At 55.9% G+C, this 20,960-nt stretch overlaps 1 protein-coding gene across 2 annotated transcripts; it reads left to right on the top strand.

The window, feature by feature from the left end:
- The first annotated feature begins 386 nt into the window (after positions 1–386).
- EWSR1 (EWS RNA binding protein 1) lies at positions 387–20,922 on the top strand. 2 transcript variants are annotated; one of them, XM_065692258.1, is made up of 17 exons: positions 387–459; positions 3,398–3,434; positions 3,641–3,692; positions 5,208–5,331; positions 10,170–10,356; positions 11,679–11,846; positions 12,546–12,760; positions 13,430–13,610; positions 16,247–16,281; positions 16,791–16,823; positions 17,398–17,516; positions 18,055–18,184; positions 18,723–18,845; positions 18,943–19,093; positions 19,195–19,292; positions 19,763–20,051; positions 20,543–20,922. In XM_065692258.1, exons 1-17 carry the CDS (start codon positions 447–449, stop codon positions 20,580–20,582), a joined length of 1,995 nt encoding a protein of 664 aa, XP_065548330.1. In that variant the 5' UTR covers positions 387–446; the 3' UTR covers positions 20,583–20,922. The 2 variants fall into 2 exon arrangements, with proteins under 2 accessions (XP_065548330.1, XP_065548329.1); XM_065692257.1 differs by having other exon boundaries at positions 16,244–16,281.
- Positions 20,923–20,960: the final 38 nt, after the last annotated feature.

The raw sequence follows: 20,960 nt of genomic DNA, 5'->3' as shown, positions 1-20,960 counted from the left end.
ACTGCTTACGTCACTCGCAGCCCGTGACGGCACTCGCTGCCGTGTGACGTCAGGAGGAGCCCGCGATGACATCACGCCACCGCAGCTCCGCCCCCCGCGCTCCGCCTCCCGGCCAGAACGGCTCTTGCACGACGGTCCCTAACGGCTGAGGGCTGTACCATTCCGCTGCGCTGCGGGGGGGTGTGCAAGAGCACCCAACGCAGTGCTACAACCACGGTCCCGGGCACCCACCGCTGCGCACCCGCTTCCCCGCGGAGAGCCCCAGGCCGGCGGGGCGAGCCCCCTGCGCTCGGCCTCACCCACCTTTATCCCCGGTCTACTCCCGCTCCGCCCCCCCCCCCCCCGCATCTTTGCCGTGGTACGTGCCAGGGGCTGCGCCGCGCCTGCGCAGCGCGGGGCGGCGGCGGCCGGACGTTGGGAGCGCGGAGGAGGAGGAAGGCGACAAAATGGCGTCGACGGGTGAGCGGGGCCGGGCCGGGCCGGGCCGGGGGAGCCGAGCGCGGGGCCGGGCCTCAGCGCTGCCGGGGCGGGGGTGAGCGGGGCCCTGCCGGGGCCAGCCCCGGCTGCCGCGGTGCGGGGCCCGCGTTACCCCGCGTTAAGGGGCCGTTAAATGCTCATTAAGGGGCCGGGGTTGGGGGGGGGGGGGGGTGTTCTGTGCGCTCAGCGCCGTCTGGGGCTGCTCGGGACGGGTCCGGGGAGAGCCGCGGAGCATCGGCGGAGGAGCGGTGCGCAGGGCTCAGGGCGAGCCTCAGTACGGTTTGAAGCGCGGAGGCTGCGCTGCTCCGTAAGGAATCGTGTCCGGAGCGTGGAGGAGCGGGGCCGGGAGGGAAAGGCCCGGGTTCCGGATCCGATGTGTTAATGCGGGGGGGAATGGGGTTGTAAAGCCCGCCGTGGTGCAGGGGAAGGGGCTGCCCTGGGGCTGCCGAGCCATTGTGCTCCTGAGCCTCGTGGGGTGGGAGGAGGAGGAGGAGGGTTTGGTTTCCCGTAGGAAATGAAGGCTCTGAGGGGGAGCGTGCTCAGCTCCGGGCCCCTCACTGCAACAGAGACATTGAGGGGCTGGAGCGGGGCCAGAGAAGGGCACGGAGCTGGTGCAGGGCCTGGAGCCCAAGTGTGATGGGGAACGGCTGAGGGACCTGGGGGGTTCAGATGGAGAAGAGAAGGCTCAGGGGGGACCTGATGGCTCCCTACAAGTGCCTGACAGGAGGATGGAGCCAGGAGGGGCTGGGCTCTGCTCCCAAGGAGCAAGGGATGGGACAAGAGGAACCGGCCTCAAGCTGCACCAGGGCAGGTTTAGATGGAGCTGAGGAACAATTCCTGCCCCAGAGGGTGCTCAGGCATTGGAACAGGCTGCCCAGGGCAGGGCTGCAGGCACCGGCCCTGCGAGTGCTCACACCCCGTGGAGACGAGGCCTCAGTGCCATGGGGCAGGGGTGGCCTTGGCGGTGCTGGGAATGGTTGGACTGGGTGAGCTTAAAGGGCTTTTCCAGCCTGGTTCTATGGGTGCTGAGTTGAAGACCCAAGCAGAGGGGCTGGGTCGTTGGGGTCTGTAGCAGGGGAGGCCCATGCTCAGCAGCCTCCTGTGTTCTTAAGTGCTTTGAGGTCTCTGGGAACCCAGTGGGGTGCAGGAAGTGGGGATTCAGTGGGAGCTACAGAGGTTGTGGAGGCTGGAGGGGGGAGCAGGGGAGGCAGGGGGAGGGGGGGTGTGAAGGGGAATCCTGAGTATTTATGGGAATGGCTTGAACCTGCCCGAGGGGAGACTGAGCTGAGCTCTTAGGCAGAAGCTCTTCCCTGTGAGGGTGCTGAGGCGCTGGCACAGGGTGCCCAGAGAAGCTGTGGCTGCCCCATCCCTGGCAGTGCTCAAGGCCAGGTTGGACACAGGGGCTTGGAGCAAGCTGCTCCAGTGGAAGGGGTCCCTGCCCGTGGCAGGGGTTGGGGCTGGAGGAGCTTTAAGGTCCCTCCAGCCCAGGCCGTTCCTTGATTCTATGAATGGGTCTCAGCGCTCAGGTTGAGCAGAGCAAAGAGCTGTGTGTAGGCTGAAAGAAAACAGCGCAAAGAGCAGCCCCCCCGAGCCCCAGCACTGGCTGTTTCAGTGCTCAACGTGCCAGCCTGCAAGGGACGCAGCGATAGTGCCAGCGGAGTTTAGCAGCTTGTGCTGTGCCTTTGGCAGTGTGGAATCCTTCAGTTCGGTGCTGGGTTATTCGGAGGGGGGGAGTTGGGAGCTTCTTTGTGCTCTGGTTTGGATCCCTGCTCTGTGGTCTAAGGGCAGAGTGATTCAGACCTGTCCGAAATGACCACCAGAGCCTGGGTACCTGTTGCCTTGTCCCAGCAGCAGCAAGATAAGTGGGGAGGAGAGAAAGAAGGAACTCACGTTGAGGAGGAGGAGAAGCTTTATTAGGGATGGATCCCTGGGACCCGGGAGGTGCTGGTGTGTGTAACCAGGATGGTCAAAGTGATTCCTGGTGCTCCATCAGCCCAGCTGGGAGCAGGCATCCTCCCAGCCCGGGGGTGCGTGGAGGCTGTAGGAAGCCATCAAGGGCTCCTCACCTTCCTAAGGGGGATCAGTGCACCCCGAGGGGTGATTGTGATGGAGACACCAAATCCCTTCCCCTGTCCCTGTCTGAGGAGGGCTCCAACATCCACCTTCTGCTCCAGCTCCATCATGGCCTGAGCACCAAATGCGAGCGAGGTCTGGATTCGTTCCTGACCCCCTTCCTCGGGACTTCTGTGGTCCTGGGAGAGCTGGAATCTGGCTGGAATGGTCTGGATTCATCCCTGGCTGTAGCTGTTGGTGACCTGGAGGGAAAATGTACTTACAGGAGCTGTCATCATGGCAAATACAACCTTGTAATTGCCGTGTGGACGCGTTTTTCATTCCCACCAGCAAAGCACTTTGGCAGAGGTGATTCTGCTTGGAGTATTCAGCAGGATGCAGGGCTCAGGGGAAGGAATTCCAGGGAGAAGTGCTAGAACTTCCCAGCCATTTGCTGGTGTCCTTGCAAGCTGGAGTGGAACATGGTGCTTTCTCCATCCCCAGAGCCTGCAACCTGGGGCCCTTTGAACCCAGGAGAGGGGGTTGTGTCAACCCATGGCCTTTCCTTTGTTCCAAGCACCCTCCTACCCCCCCTCCTTTGGGTGCTATCCAGGGTGGCAGTTAAACTACAGCAGGGTCATTTGAGATCAAAGTTGCTGCTGCAAACAGCACTTAACAATGGAGGGAAGAGAGGTTTTGTTGCTTCCCAGAGGACTGCATTTACCTTGCCCTCTGTGGCAAGCGGCTTTCCAGGTTTATAGCAGCTCTATGCAAGCTGCGGGAGGGAATTCCAGCTGCTGTGCTCTTAATGCTGCTCATTTTCAGCCTTTGTCAAGCATTTTATTCCCCTTTCTTTTTTCTCTTGTAGATTATAGCACCTATAGCCAAGCTGCAGCCCAGCAGGGGTGAGTAGCATTCCGGTCTTCTTTGCTTGCAAATGACAGGCTATAAGCATGTAATAATTGCAGTTTAGGCTTAACTCAGGTGTGTTTGTCAATCCTTTAGCTCTTAGATTCCTAATATTTCAGCAGAAACCAGTGGGTTACATGAAAATCACCTGGGGATGTGTTTTGCATGGGTCAGAAATGATGTCTCTCAATTGATTTTACAGCTACAGCGCGTACGCACCTCAGCCAGCTCAAGGCTACGCACAGAGCACCCAGGTAAAGCATGGGAGGGCTTGTAAGGGCTCCGAGCCGTCATTCTGCTTGTAACCTCCGTGGAAACAGCACCATCTGCCAGGAAAAGCTGGCTTGTTGCTTCCCAAAGTGCTTCCTTAGGGTGAAAACACCCTCAGCATCAGAGCCTGAACACTCCGCTCTGTGTTCATACAGCCTAAGGGGGTTGTGGAGGGGATAGGGAAGCCTCATTCTCAGTGTGTGTGTAACACAGCACTCGGTGGTGTAGGAGAGAAAAGCCTATAGAAATGGGGGAAATGCCATTTGGGACACTGCAGGAGGAGGAGGGATAGTGTTCCTGCAGTAGGGTGGGAAAGCCCCGTGCCAAAAGCAGGCAGGAAAACAGGTTTAGTCTGGATGTTTGGGTCAGCTTAAACGAAGCTGACACCGACTTTTACTTTGAGTGAGTATTTTGCGGCAGAACCATTGCTACCAGTTGTGGGTTACACAGGAGAAGCATAGCAGAGTAGTAAATGTAAGAGCAGAAGGTTTCAACTCCATCCTCTAGTGGGAGACTAAACCAACTAAACTCAGCTGTAGACAGATCCTGTGGGAGGTTCCCAGTGTTTCCTGCCTCTGGGTGACAAGAGCTTCCACAGGCAGTGACATGCTCCATCTGATCAGTGCTTTCTGCTCTTGAGTTGAAGGAGTAACACAGGCTTAGATCCCAAAAGGCCTTTCAGTTCCAGGCTCCTACAGGAGTGGGGAAATCCCTTTGGGAATCTGGGTGGTAAGGCTGCTTTAGTGTCACTTCTTGAGTTAGAACTAGAGTTTTACCCTAAACCAAGCTGCTGGCAGCACGAAGCTGGTGGAAGTTGGCTGGTCCATGGCACGGGGCTGAGGTAGCTCTGGAGCTGCTGAAACTGCAGCACCAGCAGCTCTGTGCTAATCCAATGGGAATCCTGTGGCTGAAGCCATCCTCCAGAACTGACTCTCACTGAGTGCAAAGGCACCGGGGTGGGAGCAGCAGTCACAGGAATGCTTTGGTGATGGCAAGGCCTTGGGTGCTCCCGCTGTTCCCATCCTTGGGTCCCAACTCAAACTCCTTTTTTCCAAGCTATCAGCTGATGGACATGAAGAATATTCAGAACAACCTCACTGAAACCTTAAAGAGTTCTAGTGCGCACTGAAGGGGTTTGACACTGAGGTGACTTGTTTTACCTCCTGCAGTTCTGCCCCCTGAGTAGTCCCACGTTTCAGTTCAGCCCTGGGAGGTACCTATGAGTACTGATGGGTGCCCAGGCAGTTGGGAGGAGCTGGGTGCTTTCATGCTTTAGATAGAGCAGAGATGTGTTGGGACAATAGCAAAGGCTCCCCTCTGCTCCTGGCCTTGGGAAGCTGCCTTTGTAACCTCATTGCCCAAGCTTTCCTCAGTAGCCTTGGCTTGGCTCTGGTCGCTTTCAGTACCTCAGGTAACACAGACCCAGGTCTGGGTGCATCTCTGCACCACGAGCGAGTCTCTTGTGGTGAGGAGTTAACTGTGTGTCATCTCTGGAGCAGACGTACGGGCAGCAGAGCTATGGAACCTATGGACAACCCACGGATGTCAGCTACTCCCAGCCCCAGACGACCGCGACGTACGGGCAAACGGCCTACGCCACGTCCTACGGGCAGCCCCCCGCCGGTAAGAGCCCCCCCCCAGGCCTGCAGGGCTGGGCCTGACCCTGGGCAGAGAGTAGAGCTCAAGCTGTTGTGAGTGCTCCATCCCTGGCGGTGTTCAAGGCCAGGTTGGATGAAGCCTTGTGTGGGATGGTTTAGTGTGAGGTGTCCCTGCCCATGGCAGGGAGGTTGGAACTGGATGATCTTGAGGTCCTTTCCAACCCAAACCATTCTATGATTCTAAGTCTGCATTGGGGAACTCCAGCCCAGCTCATGCTCTGCTGTGGAAAGCGCTTCCGTCCTCGAACCCACCTTGAGCCAAGGGCGCTTTGCAGTGATGTGAAGGTGGGTGGTGCTTAGGTTTGGGTGCTGGATCCAATCCTGGCTGCAGGGTGCTGTGCTCAGAGCAAAACAGCCACAAGCTGTGCTGCCCTGGAGTGTGGGCTCTTGGGAACCAGTGTCCTCAGTGCTTGGGTTGATAAAAATACCATCGGTGGATGTGGTGGGAGCCTGGTCTGGTAGTGTCACCTTCTGCTTTCTGTCCTGTGCTTCCCAGAGTGGAAGGGACCAGGACAGGTCTGACTGTCCTGCTCACTCTTGCATTGAAAATGCTGTTTAATCCTGTGTAAACTTGTGGGGTTAACCCTTCAGTGGCACTTGGATTTCCAGTGCAGCCACATGTTGCTAGGACAAAGGGGAATGGGCTCAAAAACCAGGGGAGATTTAGGTTGGAGATAAGGCAGAAGCTCTTCCCTGTGAGGGTGCTGAGGCGCTGGCACAGGGTGCCCAGAGAAGCTGTGGCTGCCCCATCCCTGGCAGTGCTCAAGGCCAGGTTGGACACAGGGGCTTGGAGCAAGCTGCTCCAGTGGAAGGGGTCCCTGCCCGTGGCAGGGGTTGGGACTGGGTGAGCTTTAAGGTCCCTTCAACCCAAACCAGGCTGGGATCCTATGTTTCTGTGTTGGTTACTGTGCTGCAAACTATTCCAGACTGGAGTTTTGTACATCTGAGTGCCTTTAATGCTTGAAAGGAACTACGGAGCTGTGGCTCCATTCTGATAGATTTGGACTGAATATTCAAATAGTCCAAATTGAGAAAGAAATCACATTTTCCTGTAAGTAACCCCAAAGGTTCTGCCTTTGCTGTGGGACATTATAAGTGTCTCTTGGAGCCGGAGCTGTCTTAAGTGCTTCCCAAAGCAAGGGAATACTGGGACAGGCAGTGGGGTATCTGGCCAGAGAAGCCATTGAGGATGCTTCACAAGGAAGAAGTGAAGAGAAAGTGTTAATTTGTAGTCTCTCCAGTGAGACAGCACTGAAAGTAGTTAAGGTCTTCACATGGATAAGGAAAATCTCTGGAAGGGGAGCCGGAACTCTCCAGCCAGCAGCTCTGTGGGTCATCTCCAGCTGATTTTTCCTTTCTTTTAACGCATATGGACACAAACTGGAGCAGAAAGGATTTATAGGTTTCCAAAATTCCATTCGCAGGAATGTTTGAGCCCTTTAATCCTTACTGCAGGCTCCAGTCCTGCAGGGCTCCCAGGAAGCTGCACTGCTGCTGCTTTGCCTTGTCCATTAAGAGTGTATTTGCTAAGCTGGGATCTCCAGGAGGGGAGTAATGGAATCCCAGCCTGGTTTGTGTTGGAAGGAACCTTAAAGCTCCTCCAGTTCCAACCCCTGCCACGGGCAGGGACCCCTTCCACTGGAGCAGGTTGTGTCCAGCCTGGCCTTGAACACTGCCAGGGATGGAGCAGCCGCAGCTTCTCTGCTGATCCAGACTGAGCATGAGGTTGGGTTTATTCCTCCTACCCCTTCCTCTCCTTGAGGAGCCTGAGCTGCCCAAGCACTGATGGTGCTCGGAGCCTTCCTCCCTCACTGGTCTCTGCCTTTCATGCTGAATACAGCCTGAAGTGTTGCCTGGGGCGTACAGCGTGCCCTCAGGGACATGCCATTTTTCCACTTGAATCCCAATTTACTTTTCCTGGGCATTGCTTCACTGTAGCAGAGGGAAGGCTGCAGTGACTTCAGAGCAAAGTGCCTTTTCCTGTCTGAACAGCCTATTTTCGGGTAAGATGCTGTTGTGGTCAGGGCAATTCAGACCCTTGGCACATCCACCCCAGCGCTGCCATCCAGCCTTGGGCTCCTCCTGGGCTGCCCAAGGAGTGAGTTACCACCCAGGTCGTGCTGCTTCCTCCCTGGGGCTGTAGGAGAAGGTGTCTTGGAGTCACCCCATCCTTTGGTATGGAGAAGAGGGGTTCAGGAGCCTCCAGACACCAACTGGATTGGGGGATTTATGGTTACCATCAGCTCTGTGATCATGGGTTGCTCTTCAATCACTGTGGTGTATCATCAGGAATTCAGGAGCAGAGAAAGAGCTGCATGGTTGAGGGTTGTTGGCTTTCTAAGCACGTTGCTTGAGGGCAAAGACATCCCTTCAGATGTTCAAATAGGGATCTCCTTCAAGTTGCGTCCCTCCCCAGGCCCTCACTGGCACAAGCTCTGGGCCACACAGGACCAGCTCTTCAAGCACAGCCCTTGTGGTACCTTTTCTTGCTGCTTCCATCAGAGAGAAGCCTTCAGAAGCTGACGCTTGCTCATTTCAGAGTAAACCTCTCTCTGGGTGCAGCATTTCCAGTTGATATACCCTGAGGACCAAGTCCTGCAAGCTCCCCTCCTCCTGAAGGATTCCTAGGCTTTGATAAGGGTGTTCCTTGCAGGCTTGGATACTTTGAGTGGAAATGAGCCATGCAGCTGGAGGCCTAAAGCAAGTTATCCCAGTTCTTCTTCCCTGCGGACTCCCCATTTCACTTAGTACCTGGTAGAAGGAACAGAGAGAAGTGGTGTCATGTAAATGGCCCCTCAAAAACACACCTCTTGAGGGTTTCCATTGTAGCCAAGCTCAGTGTTGAATGCAGATACAGCCCAGCAGGGTGGTAAACCACTCACTGCCTGGCCTCTGGTACAAACCCTTCCCTCTGGGCACAGCCGCACAAAGGGAAAGCTCCATCTAGAGCTGAAGCATTTAAAGTCAGGATTATTCCAAGTGGTTACAAGCCTCCTTTGCTTGATGGGAGAGGTTAGTGCTGTCCCTAACAGTGCTGAGAATAGGGCCTAGGCATGGGGGGACCACCCTAAGGCTCCAGGTCAGGGCAGAGCAGCCCAGGGCAGGGCTGTGGCTCCAGCAGCACTTATGCAGGCTGTACTTATGCAAACAAGAGGCTTTTTTAGCCTGTGGTCAGGCTGCAGCCACTTAAAAGAAGGATTGTGTTAAGGTCTGGTGTCAGTGATCTCTGATGGAACGCTGTGGGGGGCTCACAGTGAAGTGTTCGGGCTGCTTCAGTTTGTCCAAGGCTCCAAATCACGCTCATGCTGTCCTCAGCAGCATCCCGTTCGGCAACACTTGGAACAGGACTTTGCTGCTCAGAGAGCCCCTCAGCAGAAAGGAACTCTGACCCTGAAACAGGCTGATAGTGGTTCCTGTACATTGTTTCCCAGTGGGAGACCGGCTCGATGTGTCCAGGTTGGCTGCCCTGTGGTGTGGAATCCAGCCCATGGTGTCCAGCAGGAGGCTGGTGCTGTGAGGAGCGTGGTGGGGGCTGGTTTTAGACTGGTTACTGCAGGGGACAGGCTTGTGTCCCCTTGGAGCCCCCCTTTTGCATAACCAGGAAGCTCAGGAGCAGCACTATGAGCCAGAAAGCTGATGTTTGGGGTTTCTCTAATGCAAACTTCCTCGTCTCACTTCCCTTCCTCTTCCCTGGGGATTCTGAGCACCCTTGGGGAGGCCCCTGGGTTTGCAGCAGGGCAGTGAGATGTGGAAGTCCTTCCTGGGGGGACTCTGTATTCCACTTGAACTCCATTTGCTTTGCAAATGAGGGAATTGAGATCGAAACCACAGCCCAATGTGCCTGAAATGCTATAGAAGAAGAGGAGGAGCCTCATGTCTCTTAAAGCCAAGTGGAGAAGCTGTTACCTCAGTTGGACTTCAAGGTCCCATCATAAGCCCCAGGCACCGGGCTGCACTTTGGTGATTGATCTGTGTTTGTAGTAAGTCAGCTTTTGCAGGGGGTATCTGATTGCTCTTGTGACATCAGTTACTAATATTGATTATTATGGAATTGATTTTTCCCTTGGGAGCCTCCCTTTAATAGCTTGAAAACCCACCTGCAAGGTTCTGGACCATCAGAAGGCACTGTGTTCATTGACAGGTCACCCTGGTGCCAAGCCAGGTGCTATTACACAGTGCTGGAAACACTCATTTAAATGGAGCTGCTTTGGGATCGTGGATGTTGTAAAAGTAGTCTGAAATAAAGGCATGAGCTCAAAGCTTTTTACCTAACCCAAGAAATTCTGAGGGAAGTGAAGGCACATAGACCACCAGGTGATCCTTTTAGACCTTTCTCTTAAGTTAAAGCAACTGTAAATTGTTGTCTTTTGTTTCCACAGTAAGTAAGACTTCCTGAATGCCTCACAAAGACTTTCTCAAGCCAGGCTGGTGCTATTTTATGCTTCTGGTTCTCAAATAAAGCCAAAAGGATGGGACTGCACGTCTTAAACTCTTACTTCAGAGCTTTGTGCTTTGTTGCAGTAGCTGTGGGCTTTGGTAGCTGTGATCTAACAGCTTTTGGATGCTGACTGAAGGCTGGCTCTTGGGAGCACGGTGTTGGGTGGTGAGGGTACTGCGGGGGCTGTGGGATGAGGCTTCCCAGGGCAGGGGGGCTCTCCGAGGGGAGCTGTGGGTCAGCTCCCCTGTGATGTTCCTGCAGCAGTAAGATCAGTGCTGGACCCGAGGTGTGATGAACCCTCCACAGAAGCTCAGTGGTTTGAGGTCTCCCACCTGACGTGAGTGTTGGGCTCTTGTCTGTTGCAGGTTACAGCACCCCGACTGCCCCCCCAGCGTACAGCCAGCCCGTGCAGGGGTACGGCACAGCCCCCTATGACACCAACACCGCAACGGTTACAACCACCCAGGCTTCCTATGCAGCACCCTCTGCCTACGGCACCCAGCCCGCGTACCCGGCCTACGGGCAGCAGCCACCAGCGGCTGCTCCCACAAGGTAATACCTATCTTTCCATAGAGTCATGGAATAACAGAAGGATTTGGATTAGAAGAGACCTTAAAGCTTCTCCAGCTCCAACCCCTGCCATGGGCAGGGACACCTTGGGCAGCTTGCTCCAAGCCCCTGTGTCCAACCTGGCCTTGAGCACTGCCAGGGATGGGGCAGCCACAGCTTCTCTGGGCACCCTGTGCCAGCGCCTCAGCACCTTCACAGGGAAGAACTTCCTTAAATAACCTACATATCCCCTGTTTAAACCCATCACTCCTTGTCCTGTCGCTACAGGCCCTGATGAAGAGCCCCTCTCCAGCATCCCTGTAACCCCCTTCAGACATTGGAAGCTGCTCTGAGGTCTCCAGCAGCTTCTCTTCTCCAGGCTGAGCAGCCCCAATGTTCTCAGCCTGGCTCCATACAGAAGCTGCTCCAGCCCCTGCTCATCCTCGTGGCCTTCTCTGGCCTGGCTCCGGCAGCTCCATGTCCTCCTTATGCTGTGGACACCAGAGCTGCGCACAGTGCTGCAAGTGGAGTCCCAAGCCTTCCTCCCAAGGCTGGCTGCTCTCAGGCACACGCCGCCAGCTGAACCAGGACCTGCTGCTCTTCCTTGCTGTGCCTGCTGGGGCTCGAGCTTCGCTCCTGCTGCAGCTGGAGGGCTGGGGGAAGCAGCGTGGGTTGGTTCTGCTCCTGCACGGTGAGTCAGGGCTGTCACTGGGAGATGAGCAGAGCAACGCAGCAGCAAAAGCAGGCTCTTGACTCACAGCATAGGGCAGAAAGCGGAGCAGTGTGATCCCACCACAGGGTCAGGCAGGATGCTGCTCTGGACCGGAACTGCTGGAGTCATGCACGTGCTGGAGGCAGTTTCCGTTTTAAACCTCTTGTGCCTGGGCACTGACAGCATTGTATTTAGTTGAATTGCTTGCTCAGGATTCAGCCTGCATCATATAAACTCATTTAGTAAGGACTAAAAACTGCTTTAGGCATGTACCTGATGGCAGCCTCTCCAGCTCGCAGAGGTGGAGCTTGGCTGGATCTGTCAGATTACACTTGAAGGATCCGTCCTGATGTCTAAAATACCTTTTTCCCAGCTTTTACAGCTCATTTTACTCCACTGTTAAAACACTCATAACAGGATAAAACAAATACAAAGGAGGACATTCCAATCATATTCAAAGGGTTCTCTATTTTCAGGCCTTGAGAGTTAATACTAAGAAGGGGTTGGAACTGGAGGAGCTTTAAGGTCCCTTCCAACCCAAACCACTCTTAGTCTGTGATTGAACTGACGACGTTTCTGGCTGCTTTTGAGCTCATCCTTTCTCTCTGCACAGACCCCAGGATGGCAGCAAACCAGCAGACACCAGCCAACCACCATCGAGTACAACCGGCTACAGCCAGCCCAGCCTGGGGTACGGGCAGAGCAACTACAGCTACCCCCAGGTGCCTGCCAGCTACCCCATGCAGCCAGTCACTGCACCACCCTCCTACCCCCCTACCAGGTAACTCAGCTGAGCCTCATGCTGCTGCTGTGCAGATGGGTTAGCTTGGGTGAGAGGGGTTTGAAACAAACCCATGTGATGGTTTTGGTGTCCTGGGAGTAGGGAGGGGGGTTCTTGTTGGGGCACTTCTTGTTGCAGGGAGGATGGTTGAGTGCATACGTGTCTCTGTACACCTCCAGCAGCAAGGGGAAAAGATGGCAAATGTTAAGAGATTCCCTGGACAGAGAGTGTGTTACAGCCACCTTCTGCTGCCTCCTTACACATCCTTTGCCAAGGAGCTTGCCCTCTTTCCCTCAGAGTCTGTAATACGCTGGTGCTGCCTTCCAGAGTGTATGATTTGAAACCCTCAGGCCCAGGGGCTGGCTTACTGTCCATCAGTTGAAGATGTTTCAGTGCCAGGGCAGAAGAGGAGCCTGTTACCTGCCTTGTTGCTGATTTTCTTGCCCTGGTGCTTCTGCCTCTTTCTCAAGGCATGACTAAATGGTGACAGGCCACAAGGATCTTGCTTTTAGCAGGCTTCTGTGTTGATTTTGCCTCCTGGCACCAGACTGGTCTCCACAGGGTGACTTCACCTGTTTAAATGGTTTATAACACCACATATGGCTTATAATTGCATTACCCTCTGGTGTGAGGCACTCCTGTGGCCTCATGCACACTGCCAGGGAGTTGGCTCATTGTTGCAATGCTTTTGTCTTCCAGCTATTCCTCCACGCAGCCGAGCGGTTACGATCAGAGCACTTACTCCCAGCAGAGCACCTATGGGCAGCAGAGCACCTATGGACAGCAGACAAGCTATGGGCAGCAAAGCAGCTATGGGCAGCAGCCCCCACCGACCAGTTACCCCCCTCCGAGTGGGTCCTACAGCCAGGCCCCCAGCCAGTACAGCCAGCAGAGCAGCAGTTATGGCCAACAGAGTGAGTGGTTGGGGAGGAGAGGGTCTCTTCTTGCCCTTTCAGTGTGGGCTGGCTCTGAAGGAGGCTCAGTTTGGGTCTCAGGCTTGGAGCTCCATTGAAGGGAAAAGCCCCCAACACAAAAGGGATGTGGAGCTGTTGGAGCGAGGTCACGGAGCTGGAGCAGCTCTGCTCTGGAGCCAGGCTGAGCGAGCTGGGCTGGGGCAGCCTGGACAAGAGAAGGCTCCTGAAGGGGAGACCTGAGAGCAGCTCCAGTGCCTAAAGGGGCTGCAGGGAACCTGGAGAGGGGCTTGGGACAAGGGCCTGTAGGGACAGGCCAAGGGGAATGGCTTGAACCTGCCCGAGGGGAGACTGAGCTGAGCTCTTAGGCAGTGACCCACTGCAGTGCTCCCCTCAGGGGAGTGTTTGACAAATGCAGAAGCACCAAATACTGCGGAGGCTGGGCTGGGTGAGATGTGGTGTAACCAGCTGTGGGTGGCAGTTCTGCAGGGCTTGGGCAGGTAGGCCCCAGCATCAGGCTTGATTCCACACTGGAAAGTAGCACATCTCTCCTTAAATGAACGCTGCTGCTGCAAGTGCTGGAGCAGTGATTGTTGTGATGAGGCTTTGGGGCTGGAGGCAGGTGTGAGGGGACAGGCGGCTCCCTAACGTGTTTGTTCCAACCTTTCCCAGGCTCATTCCGTCAGGACCACCAGAGCAGCATGAGCCTCTATGGACAGGATTCCGGAGGCTTTTCAGGCTCGGGAGAGAACCGGAATCTGAGCGGCCCCGACGGCCGTGGCAGGGGACGAGGGGGATATGAGCGAGGAGGCATGAGCAGAGGTGGGCGGGGAGGAGGACGCGGTGGAATGGGGTAAGAGCAAATCTTTTCTCCTTTTATCTACTTCTGGTTTACCCATAGGCTTTGAAATGGAAAGAAGGGACTGAAAGGTTGACATTCCCAAGAGTATTTCCATGGAGAATGCCTCTGTAGCATTGAACACCCATGGAAGTATTATCCTTAGGGGGAATAGGAGCAGGATCTGTTTGGTTTTCATCCTGCAGCTGGTTGGGCCCCAGGTTGGTGGGGGGGTTGGAATTAGGGGAATTGCTAAACCTGGAACTTTCAGCTCCCTTCGTGCTGTGCAGAGGTGAGATCCTCTCTGGGGTTGGACAGTAACCCTGGATCGAACACACACAAACCTCCCCGTGCCTCAGCAGTGGGAATGTCGGCGGCGTGGGCACGGACACGGCAGCAGCCTTGTGCCGGCCACGGCCGTAGCACATGGAGCAGCGTGTGCCTGGGGCAGGTCCAAGCCATGACTCTTGAGTGGCCACAGCACTTAGAGCTTGGTTGGAGCGTGAAGAAAGACCCCCTGAGAACATAAAGAGCTCCCCCTTGGAGCGTACAGGTGCTCTAAATCAGTTTGGCCATTTCAACTGATGGCAAAACCTGGTTTGGTAACCCCTGTCCGTGGTGGTCTGATAGAGGTGAGGAAGGAGGACAAAGCCCAAAGGCTCCTAAGAGAAGGAAGCTGTAGCTTTGTGTGTGTTCCATCCTTTGGGACCGTCGGGCAGAGCTATGCAGAGTGTCCCTAGGTGCACATTGGGCTGTGCAGTGCTGGCCTCCTCCATAGGCAGCTTTTCCTGGTGCTGTACAACCTGGTGGCAGCCAGAGTTTGGCAACTGAGAGTCCCACTCTGCATAGCTCTGTCACATTGAAGTGGCATGAAATCTTTATCGGAGGAATCCAACTCCCAGTGTCTGGAAATGGCAGATCAAAAAAGCCTGGCTTGTGTTGGGACACATCTGGCTTCAATTGGCTCGAGTAGAACAAGAGTTCCCTGGTTCTGCATAAAGATTTCACCCATGCTGTACTGATCACTAATGGTTGGCAGTAGATGTAGACACTTGAAATGTCTATCATCACATCTTCAAATTCCTAGCCCCTTCGGAGCTGCTCATGCCAAAGGTTTTGTCCAGTTGGTTCCGTGCCCTAATCCGAGCTTACAGTGAGCACGGAGCCATGTCCCACCCGAGTAGACCCTTGCCAAGGGCTCCCCAGCTTTATGGACGTAGACTTTGTGCTGTCCATAGGCAAGGTGGCCCTTCCTAGGAACACCAAGGGGCGGGTAGGGGAACTCGGCCCTCCTTAGCATGCTGTGGTGATGGATTTCAGTGTCTCCTGCAGGTAAGGAGCTCGATGTTCTTAACGTGCCCTTTTCCTTTTCATTGACTCAGTTATTTTCTATTTTCATTGGCTGTTAAACATGGAAACTTTTTAACATGCTTTGTCGCATTTATATGCTACAGGTTACAAAGTGAGAGCCTTGTATACACACTTCAATACTTAAAAAGTACCCGTACTCAGTACTCAGCCGGCAGCATAATGAAAAGTGGGACTAGACACGGTGTCCATATGGAGAGGAAAAAAATATACATAGGATTATTTTTGACCCCAATGTATTCATTGTATAAATGGAATCCTTCTGTAATGTGTTTTGGTAACTGCATCCTTGTTGTTTGGTAATAAAGCCAGAGGAGGTGTACTCTAGAATTGTGTAACGTTAACAAGTGTAAAGCATTGTGTTTAACACGAGAGCCGTGACGTAAATGGTGTGTGCTCGAAGGAGCAGAGCTGCATGCAACACCTTGAATCTCTGTATTGACAACTCTTTTCTTCCCCAGTATTAGAGGTGCAATACTTGCTAGAAAACAGGCAGTGCTCTCCCTCCTCCGCTCCTCCACTTCCAAACAGCCTTTGTGCCTCTCCCAATGCGAGGGAGAAGCAGCCAAATCCTTCCCAGGTGGCATTTTCCCAATTACCCAGTGCTTGGAAGCGCTCTGTAAGCTGTGAAGGCTTCAGCCACAGCTTTCCCTTTGCACCGAGACACGCTGTGTGTCCGCAAAGCTGCACCCCAGGCCCCCGAGCCCCCGCTGTAATGCTGTTAAGTTCTCCCTTCCACTTGTTAAACTCAGTGCTGTAAAAGGGTGTTCTACCGAGGGGATGAGGCAATGTGAGCTGAACTGTGTTGTAGGCATCGCGTGTGGTTGTCTCCTACCTGTTGAACTGTTAATGTCAGGGCCGCGCGGGCTCCGTGCGCTGCGAGGGGCTGAGGGTGCACCTTTGTGTACACACCGAGGGGAGGGAGCTGCCCAGCCGCCCAACCCCACCATGAGGCCAAAACCTGATCTTCTAAACTCTCAAAACCGTGGTTCCTTTTTGAGCTGCGAGTATTGCACTGCTAATACCCCCTCCAAGTAACGCAAAGGGTTCCGCCAAGCAAGGTGGTGGGCTCAAAGCACACGAGGTTGCCTTATACGTAAAGGAAAATTGAGCGAGCTGCCCTGAAGAAAGGCATAGTGCCGAGATGAGAGACAGACAGACAGATGCATTGTTTGGAGATGTTTTAGCCAGTGCCCTTCTTCCCCAGTGAGCCGCAGAGGCTCAGAGCGGTCCTGGCTTTGTAAAGGGAAAGGCCTTCATTTCTTCGTTTATCCCCCCAGCAGCGCTGGAGAGCGAGGTGGCTTCAATAAGCCTGGTGGTAAGTTTTTGAGCATTACAATGGATAGTGTTTAATAAAGAAAAAAAAAATAACAAATTGCAGTCAGTTTGTAGCACAAAGTGTAATTGTTAAAATCGTTTAAAGTGGTTAAAATGCCCCATGCCACGGGCACTGCCGGCAATAACTGCGCTTACAGGACACAGGGTAACGTGGAGGAATTGAGCAACCGCTCTGTGTAATGTGGGGAGGCAAAGAATTAATTGCATTTAATAACTATTATATAAAAGTAACTTTAATGACAACCGATTGGGCTGGTAAAGCAGTAAAACGAGCCAGTGTCCTAGTGGTTAATGGTTGGAGAGCTGCTCAGACCAGCAGGCGGCCGGGCCGAGAGGGTGCGTTGCTGCTCTGTCTGCAGTGCAGGTCAAGCTGAGTTTAACCAGCGCCATCGCACGGTGGTTTTACGTAGCTAGTGTTGTGTGTGTCGGTTCTGCAGCCCCCAAGGCCTGCACTAACACGGCTTCTTATGATTCTTTCCCCACTGGCAGGACACATGGAAGAAGGACCAGACCTTGATTTAGGTAAGCACCAACTCGTTGCCCGTTCTCTGCTTCGGATGAGGGTGGCAGCTACAGGAGGGCTCCTTCCAGCCATTTCATGAGTCCCAGCTTGTCAGGCTGTTGGAAAACCACACTCACTTGTGAGGCACAGGAACTTGGCGGGGCTGCTTTGTACCTGGGTCAGCACAAACCCTGTTGGCAGCAGGCTTAGCCCAGAGCTCACCCAGCTGCCTCCCCTTGTGCCCTTCCAGCCTGTTGCCATGCAACTCTTCCTTTCCTGTTGCACAGGCGTGTCTGGAAATGATGTGTCAGCCTGGCAGGCTCAGCACGGGGTGGACAGCCGGGTGTGAGAGCCCAAAGGATGCGGAGCAGTCCCTCATCCTCATCTCCGTGTCTCCCATTAGCACCAAGTGGCTTAACCCCATAGTCTCACCCGCCTCCCTGCATGGAGATGGTGGGGTCGGGTCACTGCTCCCAGTGCCTGGGCGTCTGTGTCACCTCATGAGCACACTCCTTTGGAGCAAAGCTGCAGCTCCGTGATGAAAAGCACTTTGGAGGGTTGTATCCCACCCTGACGCCCTGAATTCCCTCCTAGGCCCCCCCATGGATCCAGACGAGGACTCGGACAACAGTTCCGTGTACGTACAGGGACTCAATGATAACGTGACCCTGGAGGATCTGACAGACTTCTTCAAGCAGTGTGGAATTGTCAAGGTGAGGGACAGAAGCGTGTGAGGGTTGGCTCCTGGCTGGTGGGGGAACAGGGATCACCCATCCTGGAGCACGGAGCTCATCTCCCTTCCGCCCTTTGCTCCCAGGAGCTGGTGGGGCAGCACAATGACCCCAGCCCGCGTTAACCTCTAGCTCGTGCTTCCCAAAGAGCCTGATTTGTCCCTTGAGCCTGATGAGGCCATGGAGGAAGCATGGATCTGCTGCTGGTGGGACCTGAGAGGGCTCAGGGTGCTGGGGGTCCAGGAGGAGGATGTGGGGGGGCTGCAGCTTGGCTCTTGCACGGCCAAGGTGCACCTGGGAGAAGCCTTTGGGCTGGGCAGTGACGTCCTGGGCCAGTTCCTCCCTTGGTTGGGCTGGCTGGGCAGCAGCTGCTGCTCCTGCTGAGCCAAAGGGGCCTTTCTTTTCCATGGAGCCACCAAGGTGAGGGTTGTTTTGAGTTGAAAGCAGAACAGAGGAGAGCAAATCCCGGCTTGGCTTATGGTGAGAGGTGGCTTGAGGTGACGTCTGTGTCCTGCTCTAGATGAACAAGAGGACCGGGCAGCCCATGATACACCTCTACATGGACAAGGAAACCGGCAAACCAAAAGGAGATGCCACCATATCTTACGATGACCCATCCACTGCCAAGACAGCGGTGGAGTGGTTTGATGGTGAGTGTGTGCGGGGGGTGTTCTGGGGTGGAATCACTTTGTTTGCCGTTACGGAGCTAAGTCCTTGTCCAACCAAAAGCAGCTCAAAATCACAGAACCAGCCAGGCTGGAAAAGCCCTTTCAGCTCACCCAGTCCAGCCATTCCCAGCACTGCCAAGGCCACCCCTGCCCCATGGCACTGAGGCCTCGTCTCCACGGTGTGTGAGCACTTGCAGGGCTGGTGCCTGCAGCCCTGCCCTGGGCAGCCTGTTCCAATGCCTGAGCACCCTCTGGGGCAGGAATTGTTCCTCAGCTCCATCTAAACCTGCCCTGGTGCAGCTTGAGGCCGGTTCCTCAAGCATTTGTGTCCTCGGGGTGTGGAGGATCAGCAGTCACCCAAGGCCAGCTTTAGGTGGTCAAGCTTTGGCCTAAGAAGCTCCTGGGTGTAACTGGGCAGACAAGTGTGGTGCTGGCACCTTCTGCACCAGTTAACGCCTTGGTGCCCATGGAGGAGCCGAGGCCAGCAGCAGTGATGCTCTTGCCCTCATCTTCCTCCCAGGGAAGGATTTCCAGGGCAGCAAGCTCAAAGTGACGCTGGCGCGGAAGAAGGGCCCGATGAACAGCATGCGGGGCGGGATGCCGCCCCGGGAGCAGCGCGGAATGCCCCCCCCACTGCGCGGAGGTAACGTCCCCAGGGCCCCCTGCCTGGGCCAGCAGCACCCGTGGGTGCTCCCTGCCCTCCAGCCAGGGCCATGGCACCAATGAAACCATCCCTGCAGGTCCAGGGGGGCCGAGTGGCCCCATGGGGCGCATGGGAGGCCGAGGTGGAGACCGGGGCGGCTTCTCCTCCAGAGGACCGCGGGGATCCAGGGGGAACCCGTCCGGAGGGAGCGTCCAGCACCGAGCTGGTGACTGGCAGTGTCCCAACCCGTGAGTATCCCTGGGGCTTCTGAGCATCCCTCATCCCGGGGTGATCCCGGGATGATCCCGGAGCGCTGTCCCGCTCCGTGCTGACTGCTGCTTGTCCCCAGGGGCTGCGGGAACCAGAACTTCGCCTGGCGAACGGAGTGCAACCAGTGCAAGGCTCCCAAGCCCGAGGGGTTCCTGCCACCACCATTCCCACCTCCAGGTGCGTGTGTGGGGTGGACACGGCCCTGATCCTGGGTTGTGCTCCTCCGGGAGCAGCTCTTCTTGGAGCTGCCGTGGCTGCATCCCTCGGGAGCTGTGAAATGGAGCCTGCGGCTCCCTCTGGTTTATGCTCCTCACACACTTCCAGCACTCCTGTGCTGCCAGTGCTCCTCCTTGGGTCTGCTCTTTGGGTTCCGCCTCAAGGCTCTTCTTTGGGCTCTTCCTTTGGGATTGCTCCTTGGGGCTCCTCTTTGGGGTTCCTCCATGAGGCTCTTCCTTGGGGCTCCTCTTGGGGCTCCTTGGCCCTGCTTTCAGCACTTCAGAGCAGCACTCAGCCCTGGTCGGGCAGTGCCCTCCGAGTCCCCCTCCCACTCTCCCCTTGCCTCCCCTCGCCATTCCCAGCGGCTCCAGTGCCGGAGCAGCGCCCGGTGCGGGGCAGCTTCCCCGCTCTGAGGCTCTCCCGTCCCGCAGGCGGTGACCGCGGCCGGGGCGGCCCCGGGGGGATGCGCGGCGGGCGCGGCGGTGGCCTCATGGAGCGCGGCGGCCCCGGGGCCATGTTCCGAGGAGGCCGCGGCGGCGACCGAGGCGGCTTCCGCGGCGGCCGGGGCATGGACCGAGGCGGCTACGGAGGAGGCGGCCGCCGCGGCGGAGGAGGAGGAGGAGGAGGAGGAGGACCCGGGGGCCCCCCGGGACCCCTGATGGAGCCCATGGGAGGCGGCGGCCGAGGCGGGCGGCGCGGAGGACCAGGGAAGATGGACAAGTGCGTATCGGGAGGGATGGGGGGCTTTGGGCACTGGGGGGGGACAGAGCCACAGCGGGGCCCTGTTGGGTTTGGGTGCTCAGTGGGTGCTCAGTGGGTGTTCAATGGGTGTTCAGTGGGTGTTCAATAGGTGTTCAGTGGGTGTTCAGTGGGTGTTCAATGGGTGTTCAATAGGTGTTCAATAGGTGTTCAGTGGGTGTTCAGTGGGTGTTCAATAGGTGTTCAGTGGGTGTTCAATGGGTGTTCAGTGGGTGTTCAATGGGTGTTCAGTGGGTGTTCAATAGGTGTTCAATAGGTGTTCAGTGGGTGTTCAATGGGTGGTGGGTGTTCAGTGGGTGTTCAATGGGTGTTCAGTGGGTGTTCAATAGGTGTTCAATAGGTGTTCAGTGGGTGTTCAATGGGTGGTGGGTGTTCAGTGGGTGTTGGGTGTTGAGGGGTGCTCCCGAGGACCCCAGAACTGATCCCCCCATTCCCTGTGTATCCACATACAGGGGCGAACACCGCCAGGAGCGCCGAGACAGGCCCTACTAGCCACCCCCCTCTTCCCCCCCAACCCCCCCCACCCCCCCCCCCGCCCCCCCGGAGCTGCGTTTCCTACCAGATTTATTTTTTAAAGCAGAAACGAATCGGAAACACGGAAAAGTTTTAACTTTCTAATTCCATATTTATAACGTCGGCCACGGCGCGAGACAGAAAACACCGCCCGTAACCCCCGCTCCAACGGGCGCACCACCAGTTCTTGTGGCGGTTGGTTCCCCCCCCCATCCCCATCATCCCCATCCCCGTTATTCCCGGTTGGCGCCGCTGTTCCCGGTTGTGACGGTTGGTTTTTTTACGCCGATCCAATAAACCCCCGCTGTTTGTATCCGCACCACCTCTCGCTTCCCATCCGCGCTGCCCCGGACGCGG

Source organism: Lathamus discolor, chromosome 12, assembly GCF_037157495.1.
Source record: "Lathamus discolor isolate bLatDis1 chromosome 12, bLatDis1.hap1, whole genome shotgun sequence".
In the NCBI taxonomy this organism is placed as follows: Eukaryota; Metazoa; Chordata; class Aves; order Psittaciformes; family Psittacidae; genus Lathamus; species Lathamus discolor.
Note: the sequence above shows the minus strand (reverse complement) of the source record. Positions and strands in the feature narration are given on the sequence as shown.

Excerpts from the sequence above, each read along its gene's own strand:
- EWSR1 (XM_065692257.1), top strand. Across the intron at positions 16,282-16,790 it reads TGGCTTCAATAAGCCTGGTG|GACACATGGAAGAAGGACCA; the intron begins GTAAGTTTTTGA and ends CCCCACTGGCAG. Across the intron at positions 18,846-18,942 it reads GCCCCCCCCACTGCGCGGAG|GTCCAGGGGGGCCGAGTGGC; the intron begins GTAACGTCCCCA and ends CCATCCCTGCAG.